The 25,346-nt window shown below is 40.5% G+C and overlaps 1 protein-coding gene across 1 annotated transcript in view; it reads right to left on the bottom strand.

The window, feature by feature from the left end:
- Nucleotides 1-2,557: 2,557 nt before the first annotated feature.
- otogl (otogelin-like) overlaps nt 2,558-25,346 on the bottom strand; it is a 41,474-nt gene continuing 18,685 nt past the window's right edge. The window contains exons 26-57 of the mRNA XM_027159212.2: nt 24,494-24,628; nt 24,209-24,355; nt 23,320-23,439; nt 22,676-22,792; nt 21,577-21,733; nt 21,423-21,449; nt 20,126-20,299; nt 19,376-19,654; nt 19,132-19,249; nt 18,683-18,762; nt 17,943-18,574; nt 17,351-17,528; nt 16,021-16,163; nt 15,898-15,921; nt 15,131-15,223; nt 14,757-14,940; nt 14,374-14,591; nt 14,111-14,252; nt 13,822-14,007; nt 13,408-13,620; nt 13,066-13,170; nt 12,868-12,975; nt 11,430-11,531; nt 11,110-11,214; nt 10,967-11,007; nt 10,710-10,773; nt 10,155-10,333; nt 9,847-9,951; nt 8,945-9,064; nt 8,331-8,376; nt 4,196-4,275; nt 2,558-3,298 (exon numbers count right to left, since the gene is read on the bottom strand). Coding sequence (XP_027015013.2) covers nt 3,098-3,298; nt 4,196-4,275; nt 8,331-8,376; nt 8,945-9,064; nt 9,847-9,951; nt 10,155-10,333; nt 10,710-10,773; nt 10,967-11,007; nt 11,110-11,214; nt 11,430-11,531; nt 12,868-12,975; nt 13,066-13,170; nt 13,408-13,620; nt 13,822-14,007; nt 14,111-14,252; nt 14,374-14,591; nt 14,757-14,940; nt 15,131-15,223; nt 15,898-15,921; nt 16,021-16,163; nt 17,351-17,528; nt 17,943-18,574; nt 18,683-18,762; nt 19,132-19,249; nt 19,376-19,654; nt 20,126-20,299; nt 21,423-21,449; nt 21,577-21,733; nt 22,676-22,792; nt 23,320-23,439; nt 24,209-24,355; nt 24,494-24,628 — 4,623 coding nt within the window. The 3' untranslated portion in view covers nt 2,558-3,097. The remainder of the gene's footprint in view (nt 3,299-4,195; nt 4,276-8,330; nt 8,377-8,944; nt 9,065-9,846; nt 9,952-10,154; nt 10,334-10,709; nt 10,774-10,966; nt 11,008-11,109; nt 11,215-11,429; nt 11,532-12,867; nt 12,976-13,065; nt 13,171-13,407; nt 13,621-13,821; nt 14,008-14,110; nt 14,253-14,373; nt 14,592-14,756; nt 14,941-15,130; nt 15,224-15,897; nt 15,922-16,020; nt 16,164-17,350; nt 17,529-17,942; nt 18,575-18,682; nt 18,763-19,131; nt 19,250-19,375; nt 19,655-20,125; nt 20,300-21,422; nt 21,450-21,576; nt 21,734-22,675; nt 22,793-23,319; nt 23,440-24,208; nt 24,356-24,493; nt 24,629-25,346) is intronic.

The following is a 25,346-nucleotide window of genomic DNA, read 5'->3' as shown; positions in this document are numbered from 1 at the left end:
AAAAAGCAAAATAATTTATCTGGAAATATTTTGTAACCATTCATTCATTCATTCATTCATTCATTCATTCATTCATTCATTTTCTACCGCTTATCTGAACTTCTTAGGACATGGGGAGCCCGTGCATCATCGGGCATCAAGGCAGGATACACCCTGGACGGAGTGCCAACCCATCACAGGGCACACACACACTCTCACACACACACTACGGACAATTTTCCAGAGATGCCAATCAACCTACCATGCATGTCTTTGGACCGGGGGAGGAAACCGGAGTACCCAGAGGAAACCCCCGAGGCACGGGGAGAACATGCAAACTGCCTCTAATAGTTTCCTTATATCATATAATCGCCTTGTAATAATATGCATGAATTACAATTAGATTCGGTTTAATACTGAATTAGACTTGAACCTGATTCAGGCTGAATCTGACTATGTTGATAAATTTAACCTAAACCTAGAATCTATAATCTATAAACAACAAGCTTAGCATTTAAACATCACATTCTTAAGTTCAGAAGAAAGATAATCTGTATTAGTTGCATGATTGGATGTGTCTCTCATGTAGAACTACACTTAAACACCCTAAACTCCCATTTCACACTTCATACAGATGTCATACAGTCTGATTTTTTTTGTACTATGCAAATTAAATCGAGCTCAACGTTTGAACCACAGAATAAAAGGATGTTGACCGTGACCACTCTTATCTTAAGTCCTGACTCATCGGCTTTACACGAGGAGGAGTTGAAGCCTGGACACGACGTTAATTACATTGCTATAAAAGAACAACACGGCTCAGCGATACAGAGTTCAGCCCCGGTGTGGGACGATCTGTCCACACATCGCTCATGAGGGACAGGAAAAGCAGGTTGATGTTTCAGGAGAATTTGGACACACACATACACAGGATGTAGGTTTGTAGACCTTTGTATAGAAAACTTGTAACACATCAACTGAGACATACATAAGAATTTTTACACTCTATGTTCTCCGGAGTAGCAGGCGAAGGTACTGTATAAGGTGTTCAGGATGCAATATTTCTTTCTTTGCTTTCATTTTTTTTTTTATTAAATCTATTACGTTCTCGTTCTCTATAAAAGGATTTCACCGACCATTTTTGACATGAAACATTTGTGCTGTAGATTTCTCCAAACTGATTGGTCAGAGGGGATTAATTCATTTACATTTTTCCCCATTTGTGATTTAACTTCATCCCAAAATGCAACACGGTCTATTTTTAAAAGAAGATGTACTCTATAGCACTGACAGAAACCGATAGCAACAAACAAATCGCCTGTAGGTCTGTTTTTTAAATTTCTTGTGGCTGTCAGTTATTAACAAATAATTGTGTACTTTATTTATTTTTAATAAATACACCTCAGATCGTACCTGAATATCATGTAGAACTTTCTCTGAACACGAGGAAGAATAAAGAAGTCTATGATAATGTGGATCTGGACGAAAAGGCAAGAGCAGCAGGAGCCTCTTAAATCCAGTGAAATTTGGGAAAATGTAATGCTGCAGCATATAGAGTATGTAGGCAGTGCTGGTAAAAGTGGGTAAGGCTCTGGTTTGTTGGTAGAAGTCTCAGGGTTCCAGACACTACCAAGCTGCCACCTCTGGGCCCCTGAGCAAGGCCCTTAACCCTGAGCCCTGACCCCAACCTCCAAAGTTGCGACATGTGATGAAAGAATTTCTCTGTGCTGTGATGTACAGGTGACAAAATAAAAACTTCTTCTTCCAGAGAATACAGACACTTCTACAGCCGTGTGCATGTGACCTTTTGGCAACAGCTTGGGGAAGCACCACAGACGGTCAGGAGTGCAAACACCTTTGGCTATATAGTGTATGGATTATTTAGCACCATATACTTTATTCTTGATTACGGTTGTTCTCTAGTTTTGATCCTTGCTTGCCTCTAGACATCTCCTTTAGATATCTGTGTGTGTGCCAGCGCTAGAGGTCTTCACGGGTCCACTTAGATCCGAAAACCGGAGGTCCGACCAGAGACCCGAGCGGGTTCGGGTCTAATAGTTTCACGTGTGCCTCGGACACGGGTCGGGTATAATAATAGCAGCATCGGGTCTCGAGTAATTTAAAATGTTTTTACCGAACAGACCCGAGAAGACCCAAACTACTGTATCTCGTGTGTGTGCATCGACTCGAGTCCTTTTCCAACCTCTCCTCTGTTTGCCAAGACCGCTTGCGACATGTGGCTGGTGACGTGCGGCTGGCGGTAAGCTAATTTTCGTTGAAACAGACCTGTCAATCAATTTTGAATCCACGCTGTAGCGATTAATTTAGTGTTATGCAACATTCGGGTCCAGTCGGGTTAAAAAAAATTGCCAGCGGGTCGGGTCGGACTCGGGTCTAATCTTACGGGTTTGTCTCGGGTCGGGTCTTTCTTTAAAAAAAAAATTATGCACGTCGGGTAAAAAGCGATTCGGGTCACTTCGTTTAGGGTACATTTCTTTAGACCCGAAAAGATCTCTAGCCAGCGCTTGGACTCCGACATTCAACTCTCGGGTATTCAACTCTCAGATCACAAGAAAAATGGCACATTTTCAGTTTAATAGAATTCAGATGTTCACAAATCTGGCTTATTTATTTATCCCTGTAGGGGATTTTTTTTTGTTTTTTTTGTTTTTTAAATGTTGTGGCAAATTGTTCACAAACACAGTTATTTCTTAAATAAAACAAGTGGTTAAAAAAGTTACAAAAGGCATCTAAACATACTACAGTCTTGAGTAGGTTACTTATTACATGCAGGCTGCAAGAATCAACTTTGCTTCAAAGTATTTTTCAGAAACCAAACTGCATGATATTGATATAACACATACATCATTTCTTTTATTATTCCTTATATACTGAAAATATAAGCTGACTGATTATTAATCATACAATCGTCTACTGACTATGTGATTAATTTATGTAATATTCCCAGATTGTTAATTCAGAATTTAAAATACATATAAATACGGTGTTAGTAGTTTGGGGTTGTATTGATCTGTGTGGTATTAACTGAGCATGTCCACTGAGAGGGTAAATAGAGTTGAAAATGCCAAGGTACTGCACATCTACAGACTTTTATCAGTTAGTTCCACTGGCATGAGCAGTCCATCGGCTCCTGGTAGTTGTATTCCACGGACGTAGCGTTGCGGGTGCAGTACAGCTGGATGACGCGGCTCTGTAGACCATTCTCGCGACAGCACTTGCAAAAACGTGCATGGCTGTTTATGTTGAAGTTAAATATGGTGGCAGAAGGACATTTCCCATCACAGGAATATACTGTTACCTGAAAGGCAGAGAGAGAGAGAGAGAGAGAGAGAGAGAGAGAGAGAGAGAGAGAGAGAGAGACAGAGACGGAAAACTGAGTCGGGCCAAATAATAAACAAAAATCAAAACAAACGTGTAGCCAATGAGCAAAAAGGGGCGGGGCTTGTCAATATGGGCGGAGAGAGTGTTCAGTGCGCATGTGTGTCATTAGCAGAAAGCGGTTTTAACATTGACATGGAGGATAAAAACAAAGAAAGAAAGAGAAGAAAGACTTACGATAAGGACAAGAAGTAGGACGTGTTAATATAGGATCAGCTTTCCAGCGCTGGAGAGAACTGAAGGAGCAGGAAGTCGGCCACATATTCACAGGTTGGAGTTTCCCGAGTCAATAACTCCTGAGCTAAACGCTGTTACTACACAAATAACACCTCTTTTCTATCGTAGTAATGTAGAGAGGCAGCTACAACCACGTTTTGTGTAGTAACAGCGTTTAGCTCAGGAGTTATCGACTCGGGAAACTCCGACCTGTGAATATGTGGCCGACTTTACTTAAGACGCCGAGGCGCTTTTTTCCTTCTCGATAGGTGAGTAACGTTGGTTTTGCTTTGTTACACAGAACTAATATATGCCTTTGTCCTTTACATCATTATGCTTGTGTGGCATTTTTGCTTGTTTGTTTATCTACAATCGTATTGTTCTTCCCTTCAGCTATGATAAAGACACGTTTCTTTCCAGCAGTCGCCTGGGTTACGTATGTATGTGTGGGCGGAGCTATCGATACAGGGGTGGGACCTATTCGGCGTAGGGGCGTGTTTGTTTTGGTGATTTAAAATGTCAACATTGGCTTTCAAAAATCGGAGACCCCACCTTTAAGTAGATAATTAGCCAGTATTGAAATGAAGCAAATTTTACTCACTGGTGCATTACTTCTGCAGTCATCTTTCCTTATAGTGGTCCTGATGGCAACCCTTTTGCATGTTTTACCATCCTCTTTACCTATGAACACAAAGAAATGGAAGTGTAATGGAAGCACACAAGAGCACAATTACAGTAAACCGTACAGACTGCCAATGCATGGTGGTATGGCTTGGGCTTGGAAAATTTTTTTTTTTTTTTAATATCAAGCATTTAAAATCTCAACATGGTTTCGAATATTTAAACAGTCACTCAGTAAGCAAAGGGAAAATTCGGGAAAATGATATAATTAAGAACAATTTACTTCTTGCTAATTACTGCCTGAAACACTTGGCATGTCATAAAGATTAAAATAACCTGATCATTCTGGTGGAAACACAACAGGAAGGACAAAATGAAGCATCTCCACCATAAGAATTGTTAGGTCTATTTGTATCAGTTAGTTGTACTGGTGTAATATTAATATATTAATATTTATCTTGTAGGGTGATGAAAAACGAAGTGAGCCTGTAGTTTGTTTTTAGCTGTGCTTGATTTCTGCCTTTAGGTAGGTTAAAAGCTGTAATGTTTAAGAATGTGAGCAAAGCATCGTACTGAATTTGTCTCCGCATTGGTGAAGAGATGAAAGAATTAGTGCTTTAATGTCCTACGATCATTCATCACATCAGCTACCGGAAAATAACCAAGAAGCTTTTTATAGTGCTAGGAATAAATGTCTAGAGCAGCTACACTAAACATGATGCTACAGCCATGAAAAATACTACAGTCATGCAAGACAGCAATATTGTCTATGGTCTCTCAGGGGGTGGGGGGTGGGGGTGGGGGGGTTGTGAGTGTCATGCTCTGTCTCTCGTGTCAATCGTGTACGCAGAAGAGAGCGGATTCCTACGGTATATTCCTGCTGTAGCCGTTTCTACAGTGTGAGGAAGCATAAGCAGTAAATCAATGTGGTTGATTGGCTTCACTTGGAGGAAGCATGTGATATGAAGAGACTTTGCAGGTCACCAAATTGGGAAGAAAATCTGGGACCTACTAACCATTCCCACAGATACTTACTGTACCAACTGATTAGTGCAAAGTAAAGATCATTATGCCTGGTCTTACACACGTGGACAAAATTGTTGGCACCCTTCGGTCAATGGAAGGAAAACTCACAAACTTTAATCTGACAAAAGTAATAATAAATAAAAATGCTATGAATGTTAACCGATGAAAGTCAGACATTGCTTTTCAACCATGCTTCAATGGAATTATTAAAAAAAATAAACTCATGGAACAGGCCTAGACAAAAATGATGGCACCCCTAGAAAAGACTGAAAATAATGTGACCAAAGGGACATGTTCATTCAAGGTGTGATCTCTAATCTCAGGAGATTAAAAAAGTGTATGTTAATAATGCAAATAATATACACTTTTAAATAAAGGTTCATGCTGTGAATGATTGTGAATGCCATCATCGTGTACATGCTCTCATCTTATCTTATTCACTATGGCATCTAAACCCCAAAGACTAGATTGGATCGATAGGTCAGTCTCCACGGTGTTGCTATATCACATGTAGCTGTTAGCTGTAGTGTTTGCTAAGATCACATACTGTAGCTTTAAAAGAATTTTTATAGGAGTCGGAGGCTATTTTCTTAAAAGGCATTTCACTGAATGTTTTGTGAAGTGAAAAGTTTGTCTCAGGCCTACACGAGCGAGATGAATTCGTAGGTGTTATCGAAACATTTCAACATGCCATAAATCCCTGATTTGCACTTTGCACCTGTGCCAAGCAGGAGGGAAAAGTGGTGAAGTGTTTTGATGGAGTGTGTGGTGCGCACAGTGCAGATCTGCCTACATGTATGTCCAAGTGTCTTATTCATCTTGTCAGTTCATTCTTTATTTGCTTTTAAAACCCTCTTAGAACTTTTTTTTTTTTTTTTTTTACATTTATTACATTCTTTATACAGATTCGTTGGAAAAACTACACTGGAACGTTTAGGATCCTATGCCATACTTTTGTTCTACTTCTTTGATAGAAACTTCTGGCTAAATGAGCTTTGCCTCAAATATTGTGCACAAAAACAACATATAATTTATGGTTTATAAACTTCTTGTATGTCAGAAGCATTTTGCTTGCACAGCCGACGTGTGGCACCTTTCCCGACAGTCCCGAAATGATCGGTGTTACTTACTAATCACGCATATATCTGAATATCTGAGAAACCAAGAGGAGACTGGCTGATCATTTTGTCAAATACTTTCATACCATCATTATGAAGGATTTCTTGTTGTCGTTGACACGTCAACAACCCTGGACACGAGGGATGACGTGACCCGGATGGCCAACCAGCAGAGCAGTATCACATGTGACAGTTTCCCTGCACGTTCACATCACTGCTCAGCTTTATTGTTAATGACCGTGCTCAGTGATTCTGCCGTACACTGACACTATACACTCCTGCTTGAACCCAACAGGGGGAAGAAAATTCACCTGTATTTCTGCTTTGTGTTTTCTGTACATTAGCATGGTTAAACTAGGCTTACGTCACACGGAGCATCAGATGTTGGTATGAAACCATTTTTTTGAGTAAGAGTAAATAAGCATTGTATGGGACTGTTTTTTTTGGTTAGCGGTTAGCGTACACACACACACACACACACACACACACACACACACACACACACACACACACACACACACGGTATAATAAGGGTTGGAAAGTACCTGTGTCACAGTTAGTACTAGCAGTGGGAGTTACTGGACTAATGGAAAAAGGTAACAAACCAAATCCAGCACCTGAGAAACACACAGGGTCATTTTTTACTTTCATTTTTACTTTCATTTCACACATTGACCGCAAGGTCACAAACGCTGTCTTCCCAGCATGCACTGTGTAGAGCTCATACAACTCATTCCTCACCTAGCAGCCACCCCACAGGAAAAAATCAGCAACCACTAAACCGCATGCCTTTATATACTCGCATGCATGCACACAGAAACTCTCACCGCAACCCATTCACAAATACAGCACCTTAAGCATTTAACATTTAAACATACAATTTATAAATGCCCCCAAAACATCATGTGAACACTAACGGAAAGGGCACATGCCGGAGCGTCTCCTCAAAGCCGTCTCTCAGTTCCCCATGCATGCAAATTCCAGTCTAATCGAAAGGTTCCTTGTGGAGGTTTATGAACAGATCGTTAAAGGCAGATTCATGCAAACCACTACCCATGCTCGTTTTAGATAACTCTGTATGTAAGTATGAATAAGAGGACATTAAATTGATTATAACTGATTATTTCCTACCTTCAGATGCATCTTGTTTTAAAGTTTGTATTTTAATCACTTTTTGATCACTTTTTTTGGGCTTTCACCGCCAATTAAATGTAATAGATTATGATATTGACAGTTTAGCTACTGAAACGTTTATGGGCCCAAAATGTCTCCCAGTTCATATTCCACTATAAGGACATTTCTGTATAGAGAACTAACTGGCGGCAGCAATAAATGAGGTTAAATGTTACAAATTATGAACCCTAAAAATTTACATTTACTGTATATACAAACTCGGTCTCCTGAGTATCGGTCCTGCCTGATACATTTTGGACCACGATGAAGGAGCTTGATTTATTGGACTATACAGTGAAAGAAATTTTTCCACTGAGAATTTGGAAAATATGATATTAATTCATAATAAAATCTATATGGTTTTAAAAAAAAATGAATCAATAATAATTACAATTTCAATACCACTTAACAGCCATAATGAAATCTTTAGCAACATCGCACAGAAAACAGAAAACCCAGAAATACCTTCCAGGAATTAAAAACAGTTTATTACTACCTAAATGTTAGCTTTGTGTTGTTAGTAGAGCTAAAGAATGCTTTTTATTCTCTTCCTACCAAAGCGTACGCTGCTTAGCTTGGTAAAAAAAAAAAGAAAAAAAAGTGAGGAATGGAAACGAAAAGACAGACACGAAGAAGATGGAGTAGGCATCGTGTGCTGCAGGACAGCAGGACTTAATTCAACCACAGAGAGAAACCAGCAGCCAAAACCAAAATTCCCCACGGCCACCTCCATCGTCCAGTCAGCATACAGCAACCACCGTAAACCACAAGAAGCCACCAAGCTACCCGAGTACTTACATGTCTTGCAGCAGCCATCCACGTATGTCTGCACCACACCTCCATTCTGAAAAGAGATTAAAAACAAGTCAGGTCACTTTTATTGTCACATCACCACAGCACATGTGCCTTGGTGAGTGAAATTCTTCGGAGCGAACTCCAGAAATCGCAGAACAATTTACATACAGTAATTAAACAGAAATTAAGAACAATTTATGTTATGAAAATGTGCACAATGCTCAATACCAGGTGAAATGTGCAAATGATGCAATATGCTCATACATCGTCAGTACACACAGTGTACTATTAGACATATTTACAATGCACTACACATTATATACAATATATACATACATACATATATATAGATATAGATATAGATATACAGTATGTATGTATAAGTATAAATATAATATATATATATATGTAATATGTTAAGGTGCAACAGACAGTACAGATACAGAAATGTCCAGTAACAGATAGATTAATGTCAGATAGATCTTGAGCTGTCGGAGTTAAAGTGCAGTGTGTGGCATACCATATGAACATGGGTTTATAAAAACATTCATTTATGGTATTTAGCAAAACATCGGCTGTAAAAACGGATAAAAATAACCCTTGATTTGTCTGCAGACCTGAATACACTCTGTGTCGTTGAAAGGAGGGCAGACGACGCCGGAGGCTAGAATCACCGCTCCGACTACCGTCTCGATGCAGTCGAAACGGGTGCAGTTAGACACCCAAGAGCTACCTGCCTATAATCACACAAATACACACATACAACTGAGCTTCAATTAAGGTTTTAATATAAATGTAATAATATAAATCACTATGTGATAAATGAGCCAAAACCAAGATATGACTTGATTCATTCATTCATTTTCTACCGCTTATCCGAACTACCTCGGGTCACGGGGAGCCTGTGCCTATCACGGGCGTCATCGGGCATCGAGGCAGGATACACCCTGGACGGAGTGCCAACCCATCGCAGGGCACACACACTCTCTCATTCACTCACACCCTCACACACTACGGACAATTTTTCCAGAGATACCAATCAACCTACCATCATGTCTTTGGACCGGGGGAGGAAACCGGAGTACCCGGAGGAAACCCCCGAGGCACGGGGAGAACATGCAAACTCCACACACACAAGGTGGAGGCGGGCATCGAACCCCCAACCCTGGAGGTGTGAGGCAAACGTGCTAACCACTAAGCCACCGCGCCCCCTGACTTGATTCATCAAAATCAAATCATTTTAAACGAAACGCATAAACAATATCCGTATACTATGTCGTCTCGTATATATAAACCGTCACGTATTAATTAAGGAAGAAATAAAACTATACACTATTTACATTACATTACACAAAAAAAAACTAGTGTAAATAAAAATATTACTGTCATTATTATATAATGGCATATAAAGAGAAATGAAGACTGCAATCAATCAAGCAAGCAAGTAATAAATAACTGCTTTGAAACTCATTAATACGGTATGTGTGTATTATATTTAATAAGAGAAAGTCAGATGTACCATAAATACTTCTGTAGTTCCGTTTTCACTGGTAAATGAGCAGGAAACATTTTTACACGAGCCACAACACACATGGGGGTCGGAGGACGGGACGTATACCTGGTGCTTTAGAAGCAAATAACAAGATACAGGTGACCAAAGCAATACACAGCACTCGGATATACACATTTAATACACTTAATATATGCAATAAGTATAAAATAAATACATGTCTTAAGCTAAAAAACTATTAAAACATACATAGTTTAGTCTGCTATAATGGCCAAAGATATTAGCTAATGTATAATATTCATGTGTGTAAGACTCACAGGTTCACACTTCTCAGAGCAGTTTGAGGTGGCAACATCCATGGCATAGAAACCTGTGTCTGGGTCTCTGTGTGTGAGGCACTGCACTGTGTAACACAGATCTCCCTCAACATACTGCACCATGGACTGGCCTGGACTCAGCACAGTCACTCCCTGAAATAAACATACATCTGCCTTCTCTGCACACACACACACACACACACACACACACACACACACACACACACACACACACACACACACACACACACACACACACACACACACATAGACACACACACACAAGGGAGAGTAACATTTGAAGTAAAAGTGACCATAAAACCAAAGTGATTACTATGTAGTGTGTGTGTGTGTGTGTGTGTGTGTGTGTGTGTGTGTGTGTGTGTGTGTGTGTGTGTGTGTGTGTGTGTGTGTGTATATGTGTGTGTGTGTGTTTGTGTGTGTGTTTGTGTGTGTGTACGTGTGTGTGTGTGTGTGTGTGTGTGTGTGTGTGTGTGTGTGTGTGTGTGTGTGTGTGTGTGTGTGTGTGTTTGTGTGTGTGTGTGTGTTCCTTACTGCACAAGTACTGAGTGCAGCCACAGTCGTTGCTATGATCTGGCTCCTCCACTTGAATTTCTCCCTTACAGACACAAAACAATAAAGTCAAAATTCACTTAGAGAAATTAGATAAAATATGGAATTGTCTGTCGAACTGTAAGAACTGTAATTGTGACTTAGAACTCAAAAAATAAAAAAAATAAATAAAAACTTATGCATGGTTTGTGCTTGAGGCACATAGAGATACCCCACACCGTGCTCTGAACAGAACTCACCACGGTGCACTGAGGCCATGTGATACTGTCACACTGACACTCTGTCAGGAAGATACAACATAATTATAAACATATCAGAACAAGACACGTTATATATATATATGTGACTATATGTGGCAGATCTGTGGGCCTGGGGACATTACCACAGGTGACGTCTGGACAGCAGCTGCCAGGTACAGGCCTCTTGACAAGTGCAGTCCCGGTGGCACAGCTTGTGCTGGGCTCAGGACACTGGGTCATATCACACACTGTAAACAAAGCAACAACCTTTAGGTTATTAGATAATTTAGAGTAAAATTCACACTAATGATCTGCTCTTATTACAGGTTTTGAACCCATGTTGACGTTTTTGAGCAAACCGAGCTGGTAGTCACCCCTTTCTCTGTCACAAATTCACAACATATATGTGATCTGCATCATTAGTTTGTACCATTTGATTTGATGTGTTTGTGTGTTGAATTACCACAGTGATAATGTGGGCAGCAAAGATGAGTAGTGTTCATATCTACAACCACAATCTCTCCAGGCAGACATATCGGGATGGGTTCCATACAGGACTCACACACTATAGGACACACAAAACATAACACGTATTTGCAATTTAAAGACCCGGTCCTTATTAGAGATTATAGCAGCCATATTCAGGTATTAATCATTATGGTTATAGGCTGTGTGTTCAGAAAGCCTAAGCAATTCCAATCCATTTAAATATGTCTCTCATTATTGTTTTAGTTGAGCTGTAGTGCAGCGCTTGTATTGCATATACTAACATGAGATTATTATTATTATTATTATTATTATTATTATTATTATTATTATTATTATTATTATTATTATTATTATTATTATTATTATTACTATTATTATTATGAACAACGGCTACACTAATTCCTCTCCATGCTTCTCTTTTTCCATCCATACCGAGGCATCTGTACCAGCCCCACTCTCTGTCTCCGTGTCATGAAGCTTTCGGGCCTTGAGGCATATACAGTAGAGATGTACAGTACCAGCTCCAACTGGCATCATGAAGCATTTGGACCTTCAGTGAGAAGACACCAACTTCATGTGGTCTTTGAGGACAACAACCTCCTCATCAATACACAATTATCAGACTGTATCTGACTGTAGAAAGGACATTATACATAAAAACACTCTGGTGTTTATAACTGTTTATAATAACACCCTCCAGTGTCACCTAAATGAGGATGAGGTTCAATTTTGAGTCTGGTTCCTCTCGAGGTTTCTTCCTCGTCCATCTAAGGGAGTTTTTCCTCACCACAGTCACCTCAGTCACCTCAGACTTGTTCATTAGGGATAAATACAAACACATTTAAATATAAGTCTAATATTAATCTTGAGGTTTTTGTATAATATTAAACTACTATAATATTGTAATAATATTGTACTTTATTTTCTGTTTCTTTATTTTCTTTATGTTCTGTAAAGCTGCTTTGAGACAACGTCCATTGTTAAAAGCGCCATACAAATAAAATGGAATTGAATTGAATTTCTTAAATCTTAATAAATTAAAAACAACTTGGATTTGTTGACAATTAACAGATATATGATGTCAATAAATATCCAGACAATAAAAATAATATTTGAATAGTTGCAGTAAATATTTGTTTGTTTGTTTGTTTGTTTGTTTGTTTGTTTTTGTAAATGTTGCATGCACTGATTCTTTAATTTTTTAACTCTTCTTATTTTACCGTCATTTCCATTCATTCTGACTGAAATGTGAACTTTTTCATCAATTTCTTTTTTTTTTCAGTTCTCTCTACATTTCTCTTTATAAGCCGAATGGACAGAATCGTTCAAGCTCTTTAAAAAGTTATATATGGAAGCCATCTCTTGATTGCTAATGATAAGCAGCAAAGGTTTACCTGTTAAAGCCTTCTTACCACAAAGATAGTTATAGCAACAGGCATGCTGTCCTCTGACCTCTACCAAGAACTGGTCCTCTTTGCATTCTGGCATTGGGACACTGGGACAGGACAAGGGGTCACATTCTGTAACAAAGTATTGATTATTATTTCCACTTAAATAGCAATCCCTTGTGTTTAAAAGTGAATTAAAGATGCATCGAGAACTTATCTGACCACATCGATATTCAGGACAGCAGGACACGGAGCTATAGCCAATCACCAGCTTGTTTCCCATCTCACAGGAAGAAATTTCATTTTGGCACATGGTTAGGTTACACTCTACACACACACACACACACACACACACACACACACACACACACACACACACACAAACACACACACATTAGCCAAAAGAAATGCATGCACAGAAGCTGGCACATATTGTGTTTGTACTGCTGTGTGTGTGTATCTGTGTGTGTGTGTGTGTGTGTGTGTGTGTGTGTGTGTGTGTGTGTGTGTGTGTGTGTGTGTGTGTGTGTGTGTGTGTGTGTGTGTGTGTGTGGATGTGTGTACCACAAATCTTTTTTGGACAGCAAGCGCCCTCCTCCAGCACATCGATATAGTATTCTCCCATACGCTCACACAGAGGAGCCGGCTCAGGAGGACACTCCGGCTCTACTGGGACAACACTGCCATTTTCCAGGCAAGTGAACAGACAACAACCTCGAAGAGAACCATTCCACACCTCCCCTGGAGCCCGCGGGGAGCCTTCGTTATCCGTACACACTGGCGTGCGCATGTTTAACAAACACACACGTACACATATGTACTTATAAGCACTAATAATAATAAGCACTCAGTAATAAGCGATAGCTCAGTTAGGGTTATGGCACGTGTCACAAAGATTAGACAGTTAGACAGAATCTGACAGCATGTCATTAATGCGTAAACATGATATAACTAAATCGTGAGCCCTTGATTTCTCACCACACTGTTCCTCGGTGACACAGAATGCAGAATCGGCTCGGTGCAGGATGGTCCCACTCTTACACACACACTCCTCTCGAATGGAAGTACAGACGCTCTCCTCGTAATAATCTCGATTCTGACACGTCATCGTCTTGCACGTGTTCACACATGGCTTGTACTCTTTTCCAAGAGGACACTTCAGAGCTGTCGTGTGTAAACATGCACACGATAAATAACGCAGAAACACAATCAGGAGCTAGTGCGTGAGATCTGATACAGTACGTCTGTGATACATGTGAACACTCACGGCAGAAGTTACTCTTCCTCCAGCTGAAGCATATCTGGTGAGTGTAACAGATGGCCACATAAGCAGCAAGAAAGTCACACTCGTGCTCCTTGTAGTGAAGGTCACCTGCCCAGATTTTGTCACAGAACTGCTCCGGTGAAACCTACATACAAATATACAAAATTTACACTTCGACGTTCATTGACAGTAATCGAGACATACTGTACTGTATATACATTGTACTATATATAGGTTTGATAAATATTTATATTTCTGTGTAGGACCTTGTGGTGGCACTTGGAGAAGGGGCTCTGGTTGAGCATTTGAAAGCATTTGGTGCAGTTTCCTGTGGTGCAGTTGTCTCCCACTCTCCGGAAGTAATCCGTCTCTTCGGATGTGTCCACCATCCAGCTGTGAAGAAACACAGGTATGTCCTCCACGTTTCGCATCACAGTCCCGTTAGGCAAACGTAAGTCATCTGCTGGGTTACCGTCACAACAGCCTGAAAGACAAAGCACACATTCGTCTTAAACCCTTTTGTGTATTTGAGAATTTGAAAAGATTTCAATTATACATTGATCAAAGCTGCTAAACATCGAAATGTTTTACACACACACACACACACACACACACACACACACACACACACACACACACACACACTGACCGCAGAGGCCTCTAGTGGAGGTGTTATCAGGGGCACTATACTGTAGGACCATGATACCGGTGCTGTGGTACCACTGGATACTGATTCCACTGGGTGTGTGAATGATGTACATGGTCCCTGTGTCATCAATGTGCAGGTTCAATCTGGTGAACGGCAGCCGAGCTGTGATCTGGTTCACAGACACCTGCAGCCAGGAAAAGAAGCATTACAACTTAAGGAATATAAAATCAACACAAATCAAAGAATTTCTTTGTAGAAAAATGTGGCATGGACAAGATACAAAAGATCAGTTGTTAAAATGAGGAATATACTCAGTGAGTGAAAAACAATTTCAGTATGATGACATAGACTGCTTCTGATAAATAGCTTTGTACTTTGCGGTCAAGGCGACTGATTATGATCCTGTAGGCATGAGTGGTTATGTTCAACTTCTTAAAACACAGGCCAGAAGTTCCACCAGTAGGAGTCTATCAGGGAGAGAGAGAGAGAGAGAGAGAGAGAGAGAGAGAGAGAGAGAGAGAGAGAGACAGAGAGACAGAGAGAGAGAGAGAGACAGAGAGACAGAGAGACAGAGAGAGACAGAGAGAGAGAGACAGAGAGAGAGAGTGAGAGAAAGAGTGAGAGAGAGGAGAGAGAGAGAGAGAGAGAGAGAGAGATGAGTAGATTTAGAGAGAACTCTTAGAGATAGATAAATCATATCGTGAGAGAGACAGAGAGAGAGAGACAGAGAGACAGAGAGAGAGAGAGAGCGTGAGAGAGACAGAGAGAGAGAGAGAGACAGAGACAGAGAGAGAGGAGAGAGACAGAGAGAGAGTGAGAGAGAGGAGAGAAGGAGAGAGAGAGCGTGAGAGAGAGAGAGAGAGAGAGAGAGAGAGAGAGAGAGAGAGAGAGAGAACATATATAGAGTGAGAGAGAGGAGAGAGGAAGAGATAGGGAGAGATATAGATATTATCAGAGAGAAGTTAGATAGGATATAAATTAGATGAGAGAGAGAGACAGTAGATAAGAGAGAGAGAGAGAGAGAGAGAGAGAGAGAGAGAGAGAGAGAGAGGAGGGGTAAGATCGAGCACTAATAAAGACATAAACACCATAACTATATTCAGACTGACAACAATATTTTTAATAACAACAGTAAACTTACAGGTCGTCTGATGTAGTTCACACTCTGAAACACCAAAAGAATGAATAAATAAATGAGAAAAAAGAAAATTCATGTTTTTATGTATTGATGTAGGCTATAGGAACTTTAGTGTGTCTTGTTCACCTCACTGGTGGGGCATTTCTCCACATGTCCGACAATGTTCTCTCGGGGCAGGTGGACCAGTATATAGGAGCCGTTATCATACAGAGCAACGTTGTTCCCGTCAAATGTGATGACACGAAGGTCTGAGATTATAGAGCAGCGGCCTGATGGTACACACACATCAGTATCAGTGTCGCTGTTTGTCTAAGCTGTGAAAAGACTGTAGCTGGACCGTTGCCTCGCAAAGCGATACAACATATTGACTCTAACATTGGGACTGTGATACAAATGCTTCAGGTTGAGCAGCTTTAGTGATGTGCACAGTGGTCCCTGCACAGTGGTCCCTTTCTACTCCTGCATAACAGCAGATGGGCTACAGGCAATTCTACAGTACAGTAATACCTCGAGATACTAGTTTATTTCGTTCCGTGACTTTGCTCGTATCACAAATTGCTCGTATCTCAAAGCAATTTTCCCCGTTTAAATGAATTGAAATCCCTTTAATCCGTTCCAGCTCGCAAAATTCCACTCCAGTTGTTTTATGTGTTTTGAACATGAAAAATGTTCAGTACCTGTATTTATAAATGACAAATATTGTATAAAAACATACAGCAATAAAAGAGAATGTTAAAAAAAATAAACTGGTTTTACTATAAAGTGTATTATTTACCTTGGAGATCAGACGACTTGAGCTAACGGAAGATGCGCACGGAGGTTGAGGGAGGAGTAAACAGGTGGAGGAGTTAGGAGGAATTACACTTTCGCTTTCGTTCACTTACTCGCTGCTGTACACTCATAATGCTACTTCAGTAAAATTAATGAACTTCACTGAAATTCTCTTAACTTTACTAAACTTAATTGCTACAATTTCTGTTTTCTTTACATTAATTTTGCTTCATTCTCTTCATCGCTTTTTCTCTTCACTTGTTTTTGCCTTTTTTGTCACTCTTTCCTCACTAACACCTCCAGGTCGTTTTAATAAAAACCCGTCCAAGGAGCTTTGTTTCTTCCTCTCTTTTAAAATGTTTTGGAAATGTGTAAGGCAAGTGTCATTAAACAACGCTGATGCACGACCAGTTGGTCGTGTCTCACACGTGGTTGTTGGGGATCTTTGTTTCGGCGGCGGCGGCTCGGATGCTCGAATCTCAAAAATTTGTTCGTATCTCAATGCAAAAATTTGGTCGAATCACAGCTTGTATCTCAAAAAATTTGTATGTCAATGCACTCGTATCTCAAGATATCACTGTATACGATTACAGTTTTTAGCTATATGTCAAATTTGATCCTATAATAATTCGTTAAGATATGATGTCTAGTGTCTGAACAGAGAAGTAAAAGGTGCGTGTCTTACAGGGACAGCGCCACAGTGGACAGCAGGGGTCTGTGTTGATCTGAATGGCCATGCCCAACAGGTTACACTGCGGTTGGCTGATGTTGAACCTGCAGTGCTGAGAGGAGTTGTGTAGCATCAGCTGCCCATTAAAGCAGATATACTCGCTGCACTCGTCGACTCTGACAGAGTACGGAGGCTAAACAGGAAAAAAAAAAACACCCACAGGAAAACACATTACATACCACACTTCCTTAATATTCCATAATACATAACGGTTCGAACTAAGAAACCTTACCGAAAGATGATAAATTGCCCAGCGACAGAATGTTTGCCAGTAAATTCATTTGAAACGCACCACAACCCTTTAATCCCACCCCACATTAGTGATCGGCAGCAGGGCAAGAATCCCTCAAGCTACAAGGAGCTATTGAATCTCAGACATGAGGTTTTTGAGCAAAATAAAAGACTGTTCAGGTTGAAAAATAAAAAATACCACAGTAACAAAACAATATTATTATTTTTGGGGTTTGGTATTCGTTTTTTCATTTAGTTTGTCCTTCTATAATGCTGACATGCTTAAGAAAATGTTTATATTTCACTCTAAGCTCACCATGCAGGGTCCGGTGGGGAGCACGAATGCAGGAAGGCTGGTTGTTGCACTTAGTGTCGTGGGAGGTGTGGAGGGGGCAGTAGGCGTGGTCTCTGGTGTTGTTTCTGCTGTCGACGTGAAAATAAACTCCTCCTCGGTTACTGTGGAAACAGGGGCTGTCTCTGTGGTGATAAGGGGGGTTGTTGTAACAGGCTGAGTGGTGAAAGGAGTTGTAGTAGTGATGACGGTGGTTGATTCCTCAGTTGTGGTTAGAATCTCTGTAGTGGTAGGTGGCAGTGTTGTGGTAACCGAGGTAGTCGTAGCAGGCGTGGTCGGCTTAGTGGTCGGCAGAGTCGTCGTGGTGAGTACAGGGCTTTCTGTTGGTGGTGGAGAGGATGTAAGTATTTCAGGAGTTGTAATTAAGGTGGTGGTGGTGGTGGTGGTGGTGGTGGGGGATGTAACAAAAGCTTGAGTTGTGCTAGTGGTGCCTTCAGTGGTCGGAGCGGGAGTGGTTGTTGTGGGAGTAGTCGTGGTGGACGTAGTGCTCGTGGATGTTGTCACGGTTGTCGGAACCATCGTGGTTGGAGCTGCGGTGGTTCTGTTCGATCGAGTCACAAACATGTAAGGAGTAGGAGTTGGCGAAAGTATTATACCTGCAAAGAAAGCATTTCAGTCAAAAAGCAGAACAGAAAAGCATGCTTGCATCGAGAAAAACTCATACGGAAATAAATGTCGAAAAGGCGGATGTTGGTGGTACTCACAGTCTTCTTGGTACACACACCGCCTCGTGACTTCATCCAACACCATGGTTTTGGGACAGTGAGGGAAACAGCCTTCCACACTGCACACACAGATTTAAGAGTACTCTTACTATTAAGACTCAACCGTTACTCTCGCATATACAGTACACAAACAGCCAAAACCATAACTTGGTTTTATTTCACACATGCCACTAGGGACAGTAAGAACCGCCTGGATATCTTCATATGCAGATGTGTATTCATGTGTGATGTTATAGAGACCACAGAGTCAACCAGAAGCCTGGTCATCTCTAAACATCTTTCCAGTTAATCTTATGGTGTGTCGGTTCCTCACAACGTTGTTGCGTTCGTTATCCAGGTGAATCTCGATGTCCCCGGTGGTGCTTTATATACTAGACCAGAAGCTCATACTTAAAATTTTCTCAAGTGCATTAAATCCTGAATCTTACAGAGGCAAGAACTGGCAGCGTGTGGCATCAGGATCGTTGCATGTTTTCACACATCCGCTGGCACATGCATGGTATTTCCACTCACACATCAGTCGATACGGAATCACAAAACTGCTCTCTGAAACATGTGCAAAGTGGACAAGTTAAAACAGATAAAAAAAATGTACAAGATACTTCCGTTAAAGCGTTAAAGGTGGTTCGAGGACTAGTGTGTAAACTAACGTGCTTCTGGAAACTTTCTTACCCTCGATATTAAAACTGCTGCTGGTCTTGAAGGAGTTTGAGTTGTCATAGCTCTGTGCACGTACATGTGTGTGTGTAAGTGTAATGAAGACACCCTTCTGGCTGTGCAGCTCAAATGAAGATCGTCCTGGTATCCACAGTGCCTGGTGATGAATGAAAGTTGCCTGACGACGAAAGTCCTGGTCGGGTCTCCAGCGCTCCAGACGCACAACGCGACTGGGTGTGACGCACAGGAAGTAGTTTGGGCGCTCAGCAGACTCCAGTGAGACAGTCGGGAGTCCTAAAGTCCAGAGAAGTAGAACAAAAAGATCTTTAAAGCTCTAACATTCTGTATAGCTTTTAAAACAAAACTGGAAACTTTTTGTCTCATCAACAAGTGTGTAGTTGTTTTAATAAATAAAATTTAATAGCCAGATGGTCTCCTGTGGTACATTTGATATACAAGATATGCTGTAGGAGCCTTTTTTTTTTTTGCTCTGGGGACAAATTATAAGCTATTCCTATAAACCCATATTATTGACTATAATCAAACCTTACCAAATATTATGTCCATACATGATGTAGCTTGAGATAAGTTATTAACAGTCACTGAGAAGAGTCAGTGAGATGTTCTATAAAAAGGATATATATACAAATATAATTCACTTGTTTATTTTCTTTAACAAAACGGTGATATCAATGGTGTTCAATTCCAGCCCTGTTCACCACAAAATAAAAATGAAACTACACGAATGTAAAAGTGTTCTCTCACGTGATGCTCGGTCCTTGTAAAGTCCGCTGGTAATCATGAGGTTAAAGATGGCAGTTGGCTGGGCACTACTCTTTGGCACAGGAAACACCTCTCCACTACTAACATTTGCTCCAAACATGCACACGGAATCGTTCAGCTCAGTGGCGGACAAAGCGAACGGACCCTCGCCCAACTCTGAACACGGACATACGTAAAAACAGATATGATGGAGGTAACGTAGACGGTATATTTTAAAAAGCTTCACAAACATGACTATGTGCCATATACAGTAAAGATATTCATGGTGAAACAGAAGTTCTTTTCTAATTGTGATATAAATAGTTATCAATACAATTAACAAACTCAAAGTTCTTTCACATCCTCTGAACAGCATTAAAGGTGGGGTCTCCGTTGTTTGAGAAATGCTTCAGAAAACTGAGTCGGGACGACAAACAAAACAAAAACAAAACTAGCGTGTAGCCAATGAGCAGAAAAGGGCGGGGCTTGTCAATATGGGCGGAGAGAGTGTTCAGTGTGCATGTGTGACATCAGCAGAAAGCGGTTTTAACATTGACATGGAGGATAAAAACAAAGGAAGAAAGCGAAGAAAGGCTTACGATAAGGACAAGAAGTAGGACGTGTTAATATAGGATCAGCTTTCCAGCGCTGGAGAGAACTGAAGGAGCAGGAAGTTGGCCACATATTCACAGGTTGGAGTTTCCCGAGTCAATAACTCCTGAGCTAAACGCTGTTACTACACAAATAACACCTCTTTTCTATCGTAGTAATGTAGAGAGGCAGCTACAACCGCGTTTTGTGTAGTAACAGCGTTTAGCTCAGGAGTTATTGACTCGGGAAACTCCGACCTGTGAATATGTGGCCGACTTTACTTAAGACGCCGAGGCGTTTTTTTCCTTCTCGATAGGTGAGTAACGTTGGTTTTGCTTTGTTACACAGAACTAATATATGCCTTTGTCCTTTACATCATTATGCTTGTGTGTCATTTTTGCTTGTTTGTTTATCTGCAATCTTATCGTTCTTCCCTTCAGCTATGATGAAGACACATTTCTTTCCATTAGTTTCCTGGGTTACGTATGTATGTGTGGGCGGAGCTATCGATACAGGGGTGGGACCCATCTGGGTTAGGGGCGTGTTTGTTTTGGTGATTTAAAATGTCAACATTGGCTTTCAAAGGACAGAGACCCCACCTTTAAGAATCGGTTGGGTTCATCCCCTCGGGTACAAACTTTTGTGCTTAACATTTTAATTGTGTAGCCAACAATGAACATATGTTTAGCAGACAGAGGACAGTACAAACCTTGGTTGTAGTATTCACAGTCATATGCTGTAAAAGAAACAAAAATCAATATCAAATGTATGTTCTCTTGTGGTATGAAGGTATGATGATGGACAGCAGTCTGAGGTCAGCAGCTCACTAGATCGTGGCACTGTTTGCATGTGTGTGTTCTTACGGCAGACGGTGGGAGATCTCCAGTGTACCGTGACGCCGTGTTGGCAACACTTATGTGCGTATGCGGCAATACTGGTGCACAAACACTCGCAGTCACCCCCTCGATTGCAGTTACAGGTGTCTGTCAGGCAGTTTTTATAAAACCAGGTCACATCCACCTGGGGGTTTGTCAGAGATTAGTCACACTAGTGAGCACAGAACAATGCAACTGGACAAGACACCAAGTGGCCGCTTAGCTTAATTTACACAGCCATTCAGTCCATGCCAAACAGCATTATAATCAGGGCTACCGATACACACTGACACTGCAGTAGAAACAGAAATAAGAAAATGTATCTGGCATCTTCACATATACATGTCTTAACTATTACAATTTAACTAAAACATTTAACTTAAACACATGGGAACACCATATAGTTGTTTTTTTTTTTGTTTTTTTTTTTGCATAAAAATATTTCTTATTCCATTAGAAATAAGACATTTATTTTTTTTCTCATTCTGCTTATGAATTCTTTATTAAACTTATTAAACCTTCTTTCTGTTTTGCACTAAAAGCCTCTGTAAATGACTTGCTCTAAGCCACAACACGTTTTTAGATGAAAATTATTATAAAAAATATATATATATTTTGGCCCAGAAATGACAATGAAATGATCATGATCTTTTTTTTTTTTTTTTTTTTTTATATTTTCAGTATTGTTTTATAATCAAATAGTTCATATTTAAATTTGCATTCATTCAATTAGGCTTTTTTTTTTTTTTACTTTATATAATCAACACAAATAGCATCAATATTCTGGCAAATCAAACTAATTTGTGCACCTTTAATTTGCTTTTCCTATAAAACCACACCCCCTGCTGGGCAATTCTGCAAAGTATTTTCTCATCACTGGGGAATTTTGCCCTTAGTCACACTGCTATCTGCTGGTGCATCACTAACAGACGTGCGTGTGTGTGTGTGTGTGTGTGTGTGTGTGTGTGTGTGTGTGTGTGTGTGTGTGTGTGTGTGTGTGTGTGTGTGTGTGTGTTCCATGGGTAAGCAATGACCTTTTTCTGTAGAACACAGAACATATCTTTAAACTCCCAATGGAGACACTTACCACATTGTGGCATGAAGCGAAAACATCACTGTAGAGAAGGCCGCACTCTCGCTTAGCGTATGGTTGTCTGCTCAGGTCCCCTTCACATGGTCTGCGCACTATAAAATCACTCTCACACTATGTACAACACATACACACAAACAATGCGCTGAGTTAAACGACTGTTAAAAACGATTCAATCATCCCATTCCGACCCTAAGTGCCTTCTAATATTAGTAATAAAAAATTATCTATGATGAAAACTAACTAGCTAAAGTGTCATTTCGCATCAAATCGGAACATAAAATAGTGGCTGCTAGTTTTCAAACTTAAGTAAACTGTTAAATTAGCATAAAATTAAATAGGAACATTGTCCTATAGTCACAGCTTTTAAGAGAGGAAAACTAGAGGAGACAGAAGATTACAAGTGACCTCTTATTAATATGAAATGGGGGATGGGAAGGGGGTTTCAGTTAGAAACCTGTAATAAATGATCAATCATACCACATTCACATGTCTATTGGCAGGTTCGCCTGTTAATTATCCGTCTATTTATTGACTAGCTTTAGCATGTATACAGTATTACTCCCCAACTCCACCCTTCTGCACTCGTTTCTCTCCTACAGTATCTTGATTGCATGTAACGCCTGATTGCACTCACATACCTGGCCAAGAGCCCAGCTATTCCCAAAAGCCTGAGCATTGCTGACCTCCATGTGCCCTGCTGTAGTCATGTCATTCACTGTCACCATGTCAAAGTTCCCACACATGCCACTAAACCGACCCTGAAGACAAACAAACACACAAACACAACACCCAGTTTGAATACATTTGGTAAAAGTTGTTGAAAGTAAAGGTGGTGCAAAAGTCCAGGTATATTACAATGAAAACATTCATAAGCTTTCCCTTGCCCCTCGACTAACCCAAGATCTCTGTTGAACCTAAGCGTGAGTCACAGATATGAAAAAGTAGATGTTTCAGTGGCCTAAGCCAGACATGTCCATGGCACCACCGTTTTCTACGGGGCAGCTTTCCAAGCTGAGCTCGATGACGTCAAGTGAATTTAGATCGTGTTTTTAGATCGAGTTCAGATCGAGTTTACTCCCATGGAAATGCACCATTTAAATGGGACAATATTTTGTATAATATATTTGCTGACAGCTTAATATAAAAGTATAATCAAGTCATTATTGTATTGCTTTCATGGCTGAATTAACAAGACCTATAGCCAAAACATACAGTGGAACACATTCCCAGAGGAGGTTATTACAGCAGCAGAGGGAAATAAATGCAGAATGTGATGTTCAAAACGCACATACAGTATAATTGTGATAGCCAGGTGTTCAAATACATTTGTGTACGTATATAATATATCAACCAGGACTCTTTAACGTCTTGTGATATTATAATATCATATAATAATATTTCTGTGACATTGGTGGCTCTAATGGTATAGCATAATAATAATGACAGCTATTTCAGATTCCTTAATCGTAAAGTCGGACCTTTAGTTTAAATTTTGCGATCTATAAAAGGTGAGGTAGTAACTTTAACCTTCCATCGTGGCCCAGCACGAATGTGGATGGTTGTCTTTCGATCCCACAGCACGGTCAAGTCGTGGTTGGGGAAATGGACCACGGTGTAGTAGCCTGCAGTCCACAGCTCAAATTCGTATCCTTTTCCAATCACAGTAGAGGGGCTCTGAAAATCCAGCACAAACACAATGTGCACCACACATACAGTACAAACACATCAGGTGTACAACCATCCCTGAGAACAAACAGCCACAAGAGCACATTCATAATCATCCAAGGCTGCAGATGTATACAGGTAACTTACGGGTCTGCCCGAGTTATCGTTGAAATAGATTTTAGTGAGACCGACATAGACGAGCAGGTTCTTCATGCAGACTATTCCACTCTCGTAGCAGTCTTTATTCTGAGCCGTGATAGAAATCTCTGTATCACCTACACTCTGTTTGTGGAAAAAGAGAATTCAGGCAGAATATTAAAGGAATTTTTTTTTTAGTCTAATCTCATCTGCAACTAATCTCTGTCCACTTTATATCCAGTTTCATTAGTAAGGTTAGCATATTAAACCTAATCTCAGTGTATTTGTGTGTGTGTGTGTGTGTGTGTGTGTGTGTGTGTGTGTGTGTGTGTGTGTGTGTGTGTGTGTGTGTGTGTGTGTGTGTGTAAGGTCTGTTTGTAGAGTCCGAGGGCTCTGTCCCCAGAGTAGATCAATGGGCTCCACCGAGACTTAGTGCCCTTTAACAGACACCAGAGTCCTTTCACTAACCCTGCACAGACAGACAGACAGACAGACACACACATACACACACCCCTACACACACAAGGCAGGAGCAGGGTGTGTTCCAGTGTGTAGGCTGATTGGGAACAGATTGCTCTTTGTTAACTGAGAGCTATTGCAGAGTTTGTGTGCTGTGTTCGTACTGGTTTGACATTCAGCTGGGCTCCATTACAGCAATCCTGCTCTAATTAAAAATCCACTCTGATTTTCCCAAGATTAGTAGCAGTGAGAGCCAATCCTTTCGAGCTATTCTATCCACCATGACAGCAAGTCGCGAAGGAGAGCTTGCTCACTCACACACCTTCATAGCCTCTTTGTTGGTATTAAAAACGTTTTGGCGAGTTTAAAGGTGTGTCATTGTAGATGTGATAAAAACATTCCG

The sequence above is a fragment of the Tachysurus fulvidraco genome, chromosome 13 (assembly GCF_022655615.1).
Source record: "Tachysurus fulvidraco isolate hzauxx_2018 chromosome 13, HZAU_PFXX_2.0, whole genome shotgun sequence".
Classification (NCBI taxonomy): Eukaryota; Metazoa; Chordata; class Actinopteri; order Siluriformes; family Bagridae; genus Tachysurus; species Tachysurus fulvidraco.
This window is presented reverse-complemented; position numbering and strand designations above follow the sequence as displayed.